At 43.6% G+C, this 15,282-nt stretch overlaps 1 protein-coding gene across 1 annotated transcript; it reads left to right on the top strand.

Moving 5' to 3' along the window:
• Window positions 1–233: 233 nt before the first annotated feature.
• col9a2 (procollagen, type IX, alpha 2) lies at window positions 234–15,024 on the top strand (the record flags this gene model as incomplete). The annotated part of the gene is made up of 32 exons (XM_079175732.1): window positions 234–305; window positions 1,250–1,324; window positions 2,063–2,098; window positions 2,216–2,278; window positions 3,952–4,005; window positions 4,245–4,280; window positions 5,645–5,668; window positions 5,786–5,839; window positions 5,959–6,012; window positions 7,626–7,676; window positions 7,769–7,825; window positions 7,934–7,987; window positions 9,636–9,689; window positions 9,839–9,892; window positions 10,371–10,424; window positions 10,531–10,584; window positions 10,694–10,747; window positions 10,852–10,905; window positions 11,005–11,058; window positions 11,810–11,854; window positions 11,953–12,006; window positions 12,111–12,164; window positions 12,246–12,299; window positions 12,380–12,451; window positions 12,798–12,833; window positions 12,973–13,017; window positions 13,448–13,480; window positions 13,617–13,763; window positions 13,849–13,903; window positions 14,061–14,249; window positions 14,338–14,415; window positions 14,819–15,024. The coding sequence occupies 32 exons, from the start codon at window positions 234–236 to the stop codon at window positions 15,022–15,024; spliced, it is 2,076 nt and encodes a 691-aa protein (XP_079031858.1).
• Window positions 15,025–15,282: the final 258 nt, after the last annotated feature.

Raw genomic sequence — 15,282 nt, 5'->3', positions numbered from 1 at the left:
TTCCCTCGTCCTCATCCCTCTCCACCCTCGGCTCTCTCCTTCCTCCTGAGTGGATTTAATTTTTTTTGGAGGCTGAGCCCCCCCCCCCACACCCCCCCACACCCCTGCCTCTCAGACAGCTCTGCTCCACCAGTTCCGCTCTGTGCCGGCCTGGAGAGGAGTAAAGGAGCGGAAAGAGGCGAGAGAAGAGAGGATTTGGTGAACCGAGGCGAGACAGACAGGGGAGAGGGACCATGGCTGCTCTCTCTGCCTTGCTGAAGACCTGGGTAATACTGCAGACCTTGTGCCTGGCTCTGGCCCAAGTGGTGAGTGGACAGGGGAGTTTTAAGACCTGCTGTGCTCAGGCTTAGCTCCTTTTATTCTGGGGTTCAGTGGGGGTATTTTGGGCCCCTGGAAAGGGCCAGCGAGTGCTGGATGTCTGGAGGTGATTTTATAAGTTGTGTTCTGTCTTGGTGCGAGTGGAAGTGATCAAAATGCTCAGGGTTGAACAAACACAGGTCTATTTGTGATCATCACCTGGCTTCTTGGACTCTTCTATCTCTCTTATATTAAAGGAAAAGGGTTTCCCGTTACCTGGGTTCTTTTTTTGGGGGGGCTTAGAAGAATCAAGAATGGAGGAAAGCGTTGAATTGCTTCTTTTTTTTCTTTTTTCAATCAGTGAGCAGTTGCCACAAACAAACACACACACAGCCTACAACACACACACTAACTGTATCCACTGAGCATCAAAGCCCCGCTTCAAACAGACACCTACATGTTATCTGCTGGACGTCTGACGCTGTTCACTCTTTGGGATTATTCATCAAAGTTGGATTTAAAATTGCTTTTGAACATCTGATGGACTGACTGATCCTCTGAGATGATATTCAACACAGGCTGAGGGGACATTGGGTTGTGGGGGGGGTAAAACAGTGCCAGTCTCATGACCCCTCCTTCCACATTCCTCCTCATTCCTTTGTTTTTTCCTCTTTTTGGTTCCTTTTTGGTGTTTTTTAGTGGGATGCTTTCATACAACACAATGCACGCAGTAGCCTTGAATTGACCGATTTGATGTAGGTCCATTCTGCCTTATATGACAAGTTAGCTCATAGTGTTTTATCGCTTATTTGTGTAATATTTTGATTTAATTGTAGCTTTTGGTGTTACACCTTTTATTGTGTGACCATATTATAATGTAAATTGCAGAGTGCTATGATAATGTCTTGTCACGTCTTGGCGGTCTTAAACGTTCTTTCTGCCTGTGTTTCAGAGGGGTCCAGCTGGACCTCAGGGCCAGGCCGGCCCACCAGGCCCCTCTGGCATGCCTGGGTCAGACGGCATTGATGTGAGTATCCACACAGGTTTGCCCAGCAGATTTGTCACAAAGACCATCATTGTGCTGTAGAAATACCAACACTTTGCCGCTCCGCAGTACTGCAGTCTTACCAGCAGGGAGCACTGCAAAATGAAAACACTTTGGCACAAAAGAGCTCTGTTCCCCAGCAGAGAGAGGTTGCCTTTGAGAAGGGACCCCTTGCCTCAATCCTGAGTTTGTGTCACAGTAATGTGATACATTTGAGATATTCTCAGGGTTAACTACACACAGCTTGTATAAATATGTGGGAAATGGAGGCTGCAGGGCCACTGGAGCAGGACACAAACTGCCTGTAAATTAAACAACTGGTGTTGGTTCCACGACCCGGAATCTGATGCGATTAAATGTTTTAGATCAGCTTTAACTAAAGTCTATGGTCTTAACCAATACTGTACCACCTTCATTAATACGAATATGCTGTATAAGTGGCTTGGTTCAAACTGGGAGGTGTAGCCTTGGAGCATGCGTCTCTGCCTGGAAGAACTTCTTCTGCAAAGTCAAGGTGGCAAGATACAAAGTCTGTCAAACACAGGGTGTATTATCACCCGTCTACTGTCAGATTCATCAGTGATGAAGGACATTGTGGTGATAGATAGAGCCAGATATGGGCAAAATCAATGAGTATTGTGAATGAGTATACCCTATTCCATACTGCCACTGTTAAACAAACAAATACCAAATCAACCTCTCCACTCTGTTTCTCTGCAGGGAGACAATGGACCACCTGGGCCCCCTGGTTTACCAGTAAGTTTGTACCGGACTGTTAGATTGTGTAATACAAAACCTTTAGCATTTGATTTATCTTTATATCTATATTGTCCGTGACAATAGTGCTTTTTTTTTTTTTTTTTTTCATTGTAGGGACTAAAGGGAGAGCCAGGAGAGCCCGGGCTTGATGGAGCAGCGGGGGAGAATGGCATTGACGTAAGTAAACTGACTGACGGTCGGTATTTTGGTGTGTGTTTGAGAGAAAGAAAGAGACAAAGACTGCAATTATAATAATCTGTTTACCTAAAGAAACATTCTGAGAGGCTTAATGTTGAATCAGCTTAATAACGCCTAATAAGGAAAAGAAAAAAAAAACCTTGAGGAAACAAAGGTGAAAACATTCCCACAGGAATAGCAAGACCTAGAACATTGCCAAATGTCTTCATTTTTTATATTAAAATGTCTCTAAGGATGTTTGGAGCCACAAGCTATTGCTAAAGTAAAAATTTAATCTGTAAGAAAAAAAAATAGTGACACTTTTTCTCAAATTGATGGGATGTTGCGTGATGGATCAGCGTAGGTTATTATGAATAATATGACAAAAATATCTAGGAAACGCAACAATGCAAAAAGATAATGAGATCCAACGTTTAAAGGTACCCCGTAGTACTTCTACAGGCACCATGACATGCATGACGACGCATATATGCAGCATGAGTTTGGGGATAAACTTTTGTTCTGACTGGAGAGTTTTGTTTTGTTAATTTAGACCTGCTCTCTGAGCTTATGATGTCAACCACTGCACATTTAGTACTTGGAAGCATTAAAGTTTGTCAAAACAATCAAAAGTCCACTTTTGCAGATGCTTTATGAAGTAGAAAATGGTTTTGAAATATTACACCTTATGCACACAATAGATTTTGATGAAAAATATGCTCTGTCAACCAAACTGTCCACAATAAAAAAAAGTCCACAGGGGTACCTTTAAGTCATTATAAAGTCAGTAAGGTTGGCATTAAAAATGTGATAACTTCAAATCAAAAGTCATCATCCTTTTGTTTTTGATTGAATGGCATATCTAAAGCATTTCTAATCTCACTGCTCCCCTTTTCCACTTCAAGGTTTATAATTAAACAAAGTCACTTCACAAATAATTAAGCTGCTGTACTTACATCTACTGTACAGTTGAGTTATTTTTATCTTGAGGTATTCAGAAATTCCCTCAGTGGGCTGGCTCCCAATTTTCTCCAAACTATTGGTTTATTGTCAACACAGGGATTACATTTTTAAAGCTTATTTTACCATTTCAGTCATAGAAATGTGCTTTTGAGGACTGAATGTATAAGTGGACAGCTTTGTGGACAGATTATTAGACGTTCTAGATGATGAGGTTAATACACTTTATGTGAACTATTAAATCTCTAGCAATGAGGAAGTGGAGGTAAAGAAAACCAGATGAGTTTAAATGATTCTTTAGCATTGAGGCACTAACTGATTTACCTCATATTACTTCAATCGTGGTGCAGCTTCTGTTGCTGCTTCACTCTTTGTTGGTTGAGTGCTGATGCCTTTGGTCACATGCTAACAGAAGCACACACACACACACACACACATACTCACATGCATTCCTCAGAGATTTAGCCGGTAATCCGCCCTGGAATCTCAATCTCTGGTTGTTTTCCTAATTACCTAAGAACAGTGTCAGCTTCGATCAAATGTATGATTAGCTGAATTGTAATGTGAATTCAAGTCCCATATAACCTGTGGAAAGCCCCGCGGTAACTGAATAATTAACTTTTCAACCTCTTCCATGTTCTTTTCATTTAGCTTTTGCCTTTTTCGACCTCTAGCATATCGGCCCGCTAACAAGTCTCTCTGTCTGTCTCCAGGGTTTGATTGGAGCAAAGGGTGATCGAGGTCCTATTGGGAGCCCTGGGCCTAAGGCAAGTATCTAAACCTCCACCTGAAAAGATTATTAGAACAAGTGCACCATTATAATGCTATTATGTGGAAACCCTAGGCTTTCATATTTAACAAGGGTCACTTTTACAAGAAAGAAGTCTCTGGGTCATGTTCCCATCATCTTGTCATAGTGATGTTGAGCATGCTTACAAGAGAGTAAGTAACTGAGATCCTAGCATGTCACTACTACAGTTATATTGTTGTTTTCTGTTGCCTGCAGGGTGGACCTGGGCCAAGTGGCGAACCTGGACCTCCTGTAAGAACTATTTATTTTGTCTATCATTTTTTTGCTAATATAAAGTACGATGAGTAAAAACATTTGTAGTGAATGTCTTATGCTGTACACACAGTGGTGGAAGAAATACTCAGTAAAAGTACTATTTGAGTGATATGTTTTTAATGTAATCGTGTTACATTATTAGATTGTTACCGATGTGTCCATGCATAAGTAGCATTTTACTGGTTGGGTTGAGGCTAGTTTTAAGTACTTTACATACAGTTTAGTTTGGTCCAGTAGTTACCAACTTGGGGAATCACAAGATTCTACTTTTGTTTTATTACATCATTCTGCTGGACAAAATTGTATTATATTTTTGGGATATTTTTTCAAATTTTTACTTTTCTGCAAAATATTTGATAAGTTTGCCTTTTTTGGGTTCATTATATTAGCTTATATCTTGTAGTTTTTTAATGTAAAGTACAGAAGTATAAATGGCATAAAATGGAAATACTAAGTCGAGTACATACCTCATATCTAGTCGTTTAGTAAATATACTTGCCTATTTATAATATGTAAGGTACATTATGACTAATTAGATCACTTTTTATCGCACAAGGTTGTCATGGTACTTATGAAAATGAGTTATGACGGGCAGAATTCGACATTGTTTAATGCCTAGTCATTTTCCTAACAAACATAATGTAACCCAGCTGGTCTCATAAGGCAACCTCCCGAGTCCTTTTTCTCTCCATGCCTGAATGCCTGACCAGCTGTGCCCCCTTTTTGGATTTAGCTTACCCAGATGTGACATACGCCTTCTGCAGACGACATGAGCCGTATTTTCTACACATTCCTTAATAAAGAAGAAAGGTGCCATCAAGGATTCGCAATTTAAGCGCACATTATCCCTAAATGCGACCGCTGTCACCCAAATGCAAGGCCAACCGATGTACCAGCACATCACCTGTAACACCACTAGGTGGTGCTCAGTCTCCATCTATCGGACAGCATCCTTCCTATTCAGTCCAGAGTCGTTCAATGTCATGCTTGAATGCAACACTATTATTTAAATCCCTTGTTTAGCATTAACGGGTGTCCTGTCTCGTACACCCAGCTGCCTCGTGCTCGATCCTGCCCTGTGGGCTGTTCTTCCTCCAAGAAAGGCTTACTGATTTAATTACTTTGTTTTATAATTAATTCCAAGCAAAGACAGAGCAAACATAAACTGATTGTGTTGTGTGTCTTTGCTCTTCTTGAGCACTGTTTACGCTGCACACTAGCATTATTGAATTACTGCTGCCATTTATTAATTGGCTTTCGCAAATGTTGATTGATGCTTTGACGGATTGGTTTCACTTGTCATACAGTAGTTTAACCCCTCGTCCCTTCTGTCCTCGCAGGGACCCGGCCTTCCAGGACTGGCTGTAAGTAGCTTGCATGGTATAACACAGCTATGCCTTATCACTTAATGGCTCTGAGGCGTGGGAATACATTGTTGGCTGCATTGTTATTTCTTTGCTCTCTTGTGTCTCTCTATCTAGGGCGCTCCAGGGCCAATTGGTCTGCCAGGTGAAATTGGATCATCTGGTGCAAAGGTAGGACACCATCTTCAGTTTATTATACTGCCTTCATGACTTGCAAATATCTCAAAGGCAGGTCACAAGCTAGCAGAAGCCTTACCTTCTTCATCACAGCTTCTTTCCCTCTGCTTCAGGGTATCGTGGGATCACTTGGACCTCCAGGACTTCCTGGACCTCCTGGCAAGCCAGTAAGTGTCCGCCAAGGACTGGTTGTCCCAGGGTATATCGCTCTGATTTTTAATGGAAAGAAAGATGATGTTAGTGGCGACATGCCTTGGGGAAAACCTGCGATCAAGAGGTCGGAGAGCTTTTAAGTACCATGTGGTTGTAGTATGTATGGATGGATGAAGGACCATTCTCTTTGCAGCACACAACAACATTGAACACAAGCTAAGAACAACTAGAACTACCCCCGGTATCGTGTTACACTGTGCAGGTATCCCTGTTATTTTGTCCACCCTGACAAGCTCACAATCTTTTCAGGATACATAAACCTGGCACAGTGAATATATACAGTATGTATATATAGATCATGTTTCACTACATGTCAACATTCACACACCCAAGGCACAGCCTCCGGGAGGTAGAGCCATGTTCCACAGTATCTTTCCCAAGAACACGTTGACATGCAATCCTGCGGTGCCGGGAGATCAAACAGCCGATCTTCGGATTAGTGGCCTCGCTCAATCTTCTGAGATTGTGAGATGCTGTACCATGCCCTGGTTTTCTCAGCTCATCCGCCACATCGTTTCCTCCCAGCGCACTGTTCGGGTACACAATAACTGGGTAACATCAACAGTCATAACAGCACTGATATTACTATTTGAGAGTTTATAAGATTTGAAAACCATATATATTTTTACATAAATATATAACACAAAGAAAAATATTTGATAAGGATCCCTTAACTTGGGTTTTAGTGTGCTCTTTTTTTCAGCACTACAAAATAAACTTGTAATTTCCCTCTGGTGTTCAAACTAGACAGCTGTTTATAATTGACTCTAAACATTAAGTTTTGGCATATCTGTGCTGTCATTTCTTGTTGTACTGGCAGACATGCTACTATATCTGCAATATGCTTTTTATTGGCTGATGCATTGACAGTGAATACAACTGTGCCGCTTGGATAAACTCAAACCTCATCCGCACAAAAGATGTCACAGCAAATAATGTCACATCTGAAGAGTTTTTCATTCAGTGAGATTTGGTGACAACAGCTGTAAAAAAAAGAGTGAGAGACAAATGAGCTACCAGGAGCACAATGGGGCTCAATCAAGCATACAGTTACACCAATCTAACTGCAGTTTACTTATATCATTGAATGGGATTGCAGTGTAGCACTGTACATCAGAATGTACTGTATGATAACACAGCCAGAGCTCCCTGCTGCTTGGTTCCAGGTTCCAACAGACAGCAAGTGATAAAGTATCACAAACAGTTCTCTGTGGTACACTTTCAAGTCTTTCCCCCCCCCCCCCCGTGGTGTATGTAGTCCCCTGTGTGCATCTCCGAGTGGGTCCAAGGCGGTGGTGTGTCTTCATTGAGAAGGATGTTCCCAAACCCAGGGGAGTGCATTTGTTTAGCTTTAGTGCTACCCGGGGGTAAATAAACCCCCATTAGATCAGTGTCTCACCTGACTGTAGCAGGAATGCATCAGTCGCTGTACAGATACTTTACTTCCCAACTCAATCTATAAACGGAGAGAAGGAAAGATGGAGGGAGAAAAAGAGAGAGCTCATGGGAGCAGAGGCAACTGTGACCGGGTGACTTTTTTCATCCATCCACCTCTCTGTCCATCTAGGGTCCTCCAGGGAAGTTCATTGGTGGAGAAGAGGGAAGTGCAGACTTCCAGGTAAGATCTAAAGACATCCACGTTATTACAAATCGGTTTGTTGACACGACTTCACTTTTCATAATCCGTGTGTTTCCTTCTCCCGACGACAGTGTCCTCTTAACTGTCCAGCAGGACCTAAAGGCCCCCAGGGACTGCAGGGAATCAAGGTGAGAAGTCCCCCTGAAGGAATAAGCATAGTTTTTTTTCCAGCATCAATGATTATGTTATATAACAATGTGTATGACACCCTACTGACTGATTGTTGCCCTTTTTAGGGACACAAAGGACGTGGCGGTGTTCTCGGAGAGCCGGGTAGCATAGGAAAATCGGTGAGCTGCACAATCTCTTGTAGAACGGATTCACACGTTCACACTCAAAACACGCACACATGTACATGTTGCACACTCGCCCACCATTCAGGACCAGCAGAGGTGAGGATTAGCTTTAATGAAGCCCCCCCCCCCCCCCCCCCCCCCCGCCCCCCCTAGAGGCACAGGACTGGCACTAATCTGGCTGCGATTAGTCAGGCCTGGCCCGGGCCCTACAGTCAGCATGCAGCGCGCTAGATGAAAGGAGTGGTGAAGAGCCAGGTACATGAAGGGGAAGATGAGAGAGTCGGGGCTCGCACAGCCCTCTCACCTTGCTGAATTAAGCACAGCTAATGAGCGCACAGTGGGCTCGCAGGGAGAGGCTAGCCAGGTCCCAGGAATAGCCTCTGATCTTACTGCTCCTGCAAGTCAGACCGGTATTTTAGAAGACCTGCTTTTTACTCAAGGGTGACCTGTGGCGCTGCTCTTTTTTTTCTTCTTCTTTTTAGCAAAGACAAGCAAGCACAAGCTGTCTACATCCCCACAAGCTGTTTAACCCAAATATCATCTGTGATAAATATGCTTTATGATAGGAAATAAACTAGACTAGTTAAAAGTGGCTCGTGACCCGAGCTTTGTTTTTCATTGATTTTACTGACCGTATACTGGACTGACATGACATGATGCTGGTGAGGGTAGTACATTAGATCACTGATATGCTGGTAGACCAATACGATCAGCTCAAAAGAATCATTAAAGATTGTTCTTAAAGATGTAGTCAGTCGACTCTAATCCAATTTGCGTGTTGTCAAATTCAGCGAATTATCGCCTCAGAGTGTGCGAGCTGTTTAAGCCCTGGCTCAGTAAATGGGAAACAGATAAAGTAGCTCTGACTGATTCACACAAGACTATTTAAGTCCAATCTCTCTTCAGAATCTACTTTTAAAGGAAAATGGCTAAATTAACTAATTTGTTAAATTTGTACACAAACAGGAATATAAGAACCACTAGTTGTTGCTGTAACACAGCGGGCGGCTGCACTGACTTTCTGGAGTCTTATACTTCGTTGTTTTAAGGAACTTGAGAAAGTCACTGGCTTAGAAATAGTTAAAGAAAACCACACCTTGTTCTTTTTTAGAGTTAATTAAGAAGCTTTAGAGGTGTTGGTATTTTTTTAATGTTGTCTTTTTCAGCTATTTCTGCTAATCTAAGCTAATCACCCCCAGTCTCTGGCAATTAAAAAAACAGACATGACAGATCTTCTCATCTAACTCTTGGGAAGAAACCAAATGAGTGTTTTTCTCTAAATGTCTAACTATTCCATTAACAACACAGATAAGCCAGTTTGAACGGGTTTTGGTCCCATAGTCCCGACGATGGTTATTTGACTTGCTTCTTGGGGGGTGTTTGACCGTTTTTTTGACCAGCTAGCTTTATCTGGCTAACTAGCTTGAGCTAGATTTGGAACAAGCTTGACCAGCAACATATACAACCAATCAAAGAGCAGTTCAGACATCAGAAGCAGCCAGCAGCCATGATAGACTACTTTCAACCGTTTGTTTTCTGTCCGGCTCAGAGTTTCTTGGGTCAAACTCTGTGGACATGAAGCCAAAATCAAAATTCAGAGAATAACTAATCAAGCCTGTTCTTTTTCCTTTCCTCCCAACAGGGTCCCAAGGGAGAAGTGGGCATCTCTGGGGAACAGGGCATCCCAGGACCTCCGGTATGCGGAAAATTCTACTCTTTAGTCACTTGACAAAGTTAGAACAATAGGCTTATGTTGCCGCTTTTTCATATGGCATCCTCTTGATTTGACAGAACACAGTATTGTAGCGTTTGCTCTATATCTGTTTTTCTTTGCTTCCTTCTCAGGGTCCGATGGGTCTGAGAGGTTATCCAGGAATGATGGGTCCCAAAGCGGAAGCAGTGAGTACCACCTTTTTTCTTTTTTTTTTCACAGCTACTTCCAACTTTTTTTTGTCCTCTTTCTCTTTGGGTGCAAAGCTGCCCTCATTCTTAGAGGAGCACCGAGGAGGCACTGCCAGACCTGCCCCCACTATACAAACATCATCCATTACCAGCAATGGGGACATATGGAAATGATGCTAACACAAATCTCTCCCCTCCTCTAATGAGTTGAGGTTGTCTGGGTCTACGGTGCCTCCATCTGTAGTTAATGATCCGCTGTAGCCATCCGTCTTACTGTTAACATTAGCCGCGTTAGCCAAGTTAGCGCCCCGGCTTAGTGCCAAAGAAAGAGTGGCTGGCTTTCTGTGTAGCTCCCATTAGTGAAGTGAGTTAAGCGCTAATTACCCCTTTATCACAATGAATAGTAGACTACCATGACTTAGCATCCTCCCTGATCTGACGTGATTGATGGCACTTTTTTTTGGTTTTCCCGTAGGGACCTCGTGGCTACAAGGGCATCAACGGACCTGTAGGAATACCTGGGCCTCCTGTAAGAACACACACATGCTAGCACACACAAATAGATGTGACTACTCATATTGAAACGGGTACCCACACTACACCTAAGCTACTCAAAGTCTGTCCATTGTTTATAGGGTGAGGAGGGGCCTCAGGGACCACCCGGAGGGGCAGGAGACAAGGGAGACAAAGTAGGTGACTCTCCTTGTGTTTGATACATTTCTCAGAACTCGAAAAGGGGGACAGTGATCCTGATGTGCATTGCAAACACACTGACACTGGTTTGGTTATCTTCTGCAGGGCAGCCGAGGTATCCAGGGCCCTCAGGGTGCGGTTGGCAAAAAGGGAGAGAATGTGAGTGAACACACAATTTTGTTTATGCACTACATGCACAGTTGCGGCGGTGTTCAGAGAGTGTGCCAAATGAAGTCCACTGACTCATCTGCCGGCTTTTTCAGGGTCTGCCGGGTATTGATGGAAAAGATGGCACACCTGGTATTCCAGGGATCAAGGTAAGTTGTTGTTACCAGCTGCGATAATGACGAGAGACTTAAATCCCAGTAAAATATGACAATTTATTCTTCTTTTTTTTTTTTTTTTTTTTTTATCAGGGCGGCCCTGGCCAGGCTGGGATGCCTGGTCCTCCTGGTCCTCAGGGAACAGCGGTGAGTGCTCCTTCAGTGTTGCACATGCAAATAAGTCTGTTTATAAAGGCCTATTGTCACTCAGAACACGTAGGGGGTCAATCTGTTCTCTTCCTCTATTCAACAAGGCCAGAAACAGTGAAAAAAACAGTGTGAGGCAGCCAGTAAATTTTGGTATGTTTTGTTTTCTGGGCACTCATCCAAACAACAGAGAACCTGTGACCCACACTGTTTTAGAATTTAAACCACCTTGAAATAGCATTCTCCCTCCCACCGCGAGTGATTTATCACAATCAGACCAGTGGGTATACTGTGTGTGTGTGTGTGTGTGTGTGTGTGTCTGTGTGTGTGGTTGCGCTTGTGTGCGTGTCATTCTGACTAAGGGGTAATGAAGCATGAGATTCACACTTTGCTGTATGGTCATTGCAGTGACATCAACCCTGCTGCAAACTTAAACACCTTAACTTACCCTTCTTTATGCCACACTGTGATATACCATCACTCACTCACACACACACACACACACACACACACACACAGAATCACTGCAAAGGAACCTGCTGCAAGGTGTATGCCAGTAGCTGACTCTGCAGCTCGGCCTATTTTCATAGTTATTATTATATTAGGCATCAGCATTATTACCAGCACGCATATACTTTATATATCCACACGCATTACTAGTTGCATTTTCAGGTTCATTGTCTGTATGAAATAAACCGTACACCATGCTACAGATGTAACTTGTTTTTTTCCTTGTTAATTGTGTCTGCAGGGATTGCCTGGCAGCCCAGGGTCAAAAGGTGGACTTGGATCTAAGGTAGGCCATTTCATGTCATATGTTTGATTGACTTTAACTTTCAATTTTTTTTTTTATATATACATACCTTTCTCTTATCATTATTTATTCCTTGTTAGGGCGAGCCTGGACCTAGGGGTCACGTTGGCATGACTGGTTCTCCCGGATTTCTGGTAAGACATAAACATACACACAAAACAAAGATTTCTTTTATTTCGAAAGATTTATTATATTGTGCAGTAGGGTGAATAATTGCACTTTAACGGCATGCTCCTAGGGTGAGCCTGGTCTTCCTGGTGAGGCTGGTATGGAAGGAGTTCCTGGACCCAAGGTACAAAATCCAGAATTAGCACATGAAAGCATTTCAACTGCAACTATGAAGGAATTCTGACCTTTCCCCCGACTGTTACAGGGTGACAGAGGCCAGCGAGGAGCAGTTGGGCCACAGGGAGTTGTCGGCAAGGCTGTAAGTTGCTTCTATGAATTTGTTTTTAGCTCATCTGCAGCTCATCTGCAGCGCATATGAATTATAATTTATCTTAACAGGGAAACAAAGGAGAGATAGGACCAATCGGTGTTCCAGGTGCCCAGGGTCTTAGCGGAACCACGGGAGACAAGGTGTGTGTGCAACAAATTGATTGTACTTTAAATCCTTGTGAAATGTGCTTGAATGTAGGCAATGATGAACATGTGTTCAGTTACCCTGACTTGTCCATTGGGGGCAGTGTTTACCCATGAATTCAAGTCATGCCAATCCATAGTAAATCACTGAATGAGGCAAGCAATATAAATAACCAATATAAATGATAATCTGAGCATCCTCATCTTCCATGTTTCAGAGATGATACAACATCTTTCTTTGTGATCTGTGGCTTGAATCAACATTTAGTTCTTGTTTCTTTGGAGGATATTACAATCTCGACATATACACATTCATATCTACTCAAAATATCTTTCTTTGCAGGGCTTCCAAGGAAAAGTTGGGTCAAAGGGAGACGATGTGAGTTGCAGTTTTTTGCCCGGATTGTCAGAGACGTATCTCATGTTGTTGTATTTCAGCTACAATGCTAACAAATATGTTCTGCACTCATCCTTCTCTCTGTCTCCTCTTAATCTTTTTTTCTCTCCATGGCTTGTAGGGTGACCCCGGTGTTGAGGGATTGGGTGGCGAGAAAGGGTATAAGGTAAAAAAAATCATCACCGCACAACCTAAAGCTGTTTAAAAACTTTTTCTGATAAAGAACCACAAAAGTTTCCGAATATGCAAAATACTAAAACTTGCCGGCTTTAGACGAGAAGGTTTAAACATTCGGCTCCGAAGGCATCAAAGCTAAGTGATACATAGCAGAAAAAGTCATCGAGTTACAGAAGTTAAGACGGAGAGGTAGTCTGCTTTTGAATTTGCATACAAATCCCCATTATAGTCAAGATGGCAAATGAGCTATTTACATGACAGTGAGGCAATGATGCACGTTGGCTCTTTGAAGCAGCCCTTTTTCAGCATTCATTTACAATATTCATCCTTGAATTATTGCTCAATGGGTGTCTCTGAGGCGGAAATGATAGATGCAAGTGATGAATGTGAAATTGACAGTCTCTTGTTTGCTGTGACAGGGTTTGTCTGGTGAACCCGGCCCTAAAGGACAGGTGAGGTTGTGCTATATGGAAATCTGATTTCTCCTGTTCTTCATCTGTTCCCTTCTTTATTTATTTGTTGTTTTCCTTTTTCCTTTTAACATCATCAACTTCCATTCACCCCTCCGTAATGCTCCTCTCTTCGCAGCAAGGAATTAGGGGCGACTCCGGACACAATGGACCCCCTGGAGACCCTGGTAAACCCGGAGACCTGGGACCACTAGGACTGCCCGGTCCTAGGGGACTCAACGGGGAGCGAGGAGTACCTGGCATGCCAGGCATTCAGGGTTCATCAGTGAGTCCATGTGCACGGACTGATATTGACTCATGCGCTTGGTTAGTTGCCTCCTCTTTGCTCAGTCTCCTCTTCTTTTCTCCAGGGACGCGATGCATCTGACCAGCATATTATTGAAGTGGTGTTGAAGATGTTGCAGGGTGAGCGTTCCAGACCTGAATATTCACCTTCTGATGCCCAGAGTGGAGATTAGATTAGCCCATTACCCGAAAGCAACTTTTATCTCCTGAGCAATCAGTTGCCCCATTATCAAAGGGAAGTTAATCAAAAATGATGATGCTGTCTCTTCCGTAACAGAGAGGCTAGCTGCTGTGGCAGTGAGCGCCAAGAGGGCTGTGCTTGGTGGAGCAGGTGTAATGGGACCTCCCGGGCCCCCCGGACCCTCGGGGTCAGCTGGCCCTCAGGGGCCACATGGCTTACCTGGTTCCCGCGGCATTCCCGGCATGATTGGAGGAGCTGGACAGATTGGAAACACAGGACTTAAAGGTGGAAATATATGACGAGTACACAGTTGAAAGAATAGCTTTTTCGGCTACATTTGACACCACCCTTCTTTTTTTTTTGTGTTCCCCAGGAAAGAGAGGGGCAAAGGGAGACAGAGGAGATCCTGGTAAACCCCACCCAGGAGCACCAGGACCCCCAGGAATACAAGGTAAGAGCTGAAGCCTATACATACGTGGAAATGTAAAGCAGTATGTACTGAACAGAGGTTCAGAGGAGTAAGGGTGCAGTACGAAATTGAAGGCATTACAGCTTTTGCCACAGGGGAGGCTGCTCGGATGCATTTTAAAAGCATCATTAACTCCAGTCATTTAAGAGATGCTCTTGAATGAGAATATAATAGGATGCAACAATACACGCTACTTCAAACAGTGGAAAAACACTCTCGCTCTCCCCTGTGCACACAATTTAAATATATGCATACAGACAGTACACGTGTGTAATCCTAGGGCGGGGTTAGGAGAGATGCTCTCAACATAAACGTCAGTGCTGTCAGTCATCTCGAAGCCTGGGATTCATTTTAAAATCCAATGTCGAACCCTCACCTTCCACAGGTCCTGCAGGAGTTGATGGTGTGGCTCGGGACGGTAGGCACGGCGAGAGAGGACCTCAGGGATCAGCCGGAGAGGCAGGTTATCCCGGTACGGCGGGTTCGACAGGTCTCCCCGGCTTTTGCGAGGCGGCAATGTGTTTAGCTGCGTCAGCATACACATCCCCAAGACTACAGGAGGCGGGATCAATCAAAGGACCCAATATTTAGAGACCTGCCTCTCCATCAGCGGAGAGACGCCACCGAGAACGAAGGGTTAGGGGACAATAATAGCGGCTGGATATGTAGCGCCCCCCTTCTGAAACTGACGACCTGAAGTTTTGACTGGTGGGACATACTCTGATCTTAATCCCCCACATCACCATGACAACAGCAGCTCTCACCCGCCCACATCCTTCTGAATTCTGTAGTGTTTTTGGATGATGTCAGTGTCAGTCCCCTTCAAAATACCCCAGCCCTGTTCTAGCA

This window comes from Pholis gunnellus, assembly GCF_910591455.1.
Source record: "Pholis gunnellus genome assembly, chromosome: 16".
In the NCBI taxonomy this organism is placed as follows: domain Eukaryota; kingdom Metazoa; phylum Chordata; class Actinopteri; order Perciformes; family Pholidae; genus Pholis; species Pholis gunnellus.
Note: the sequence above shows the minus strand (reverse complement) of the source record. Positions and strands in the feature narration are given on the sequence as shown.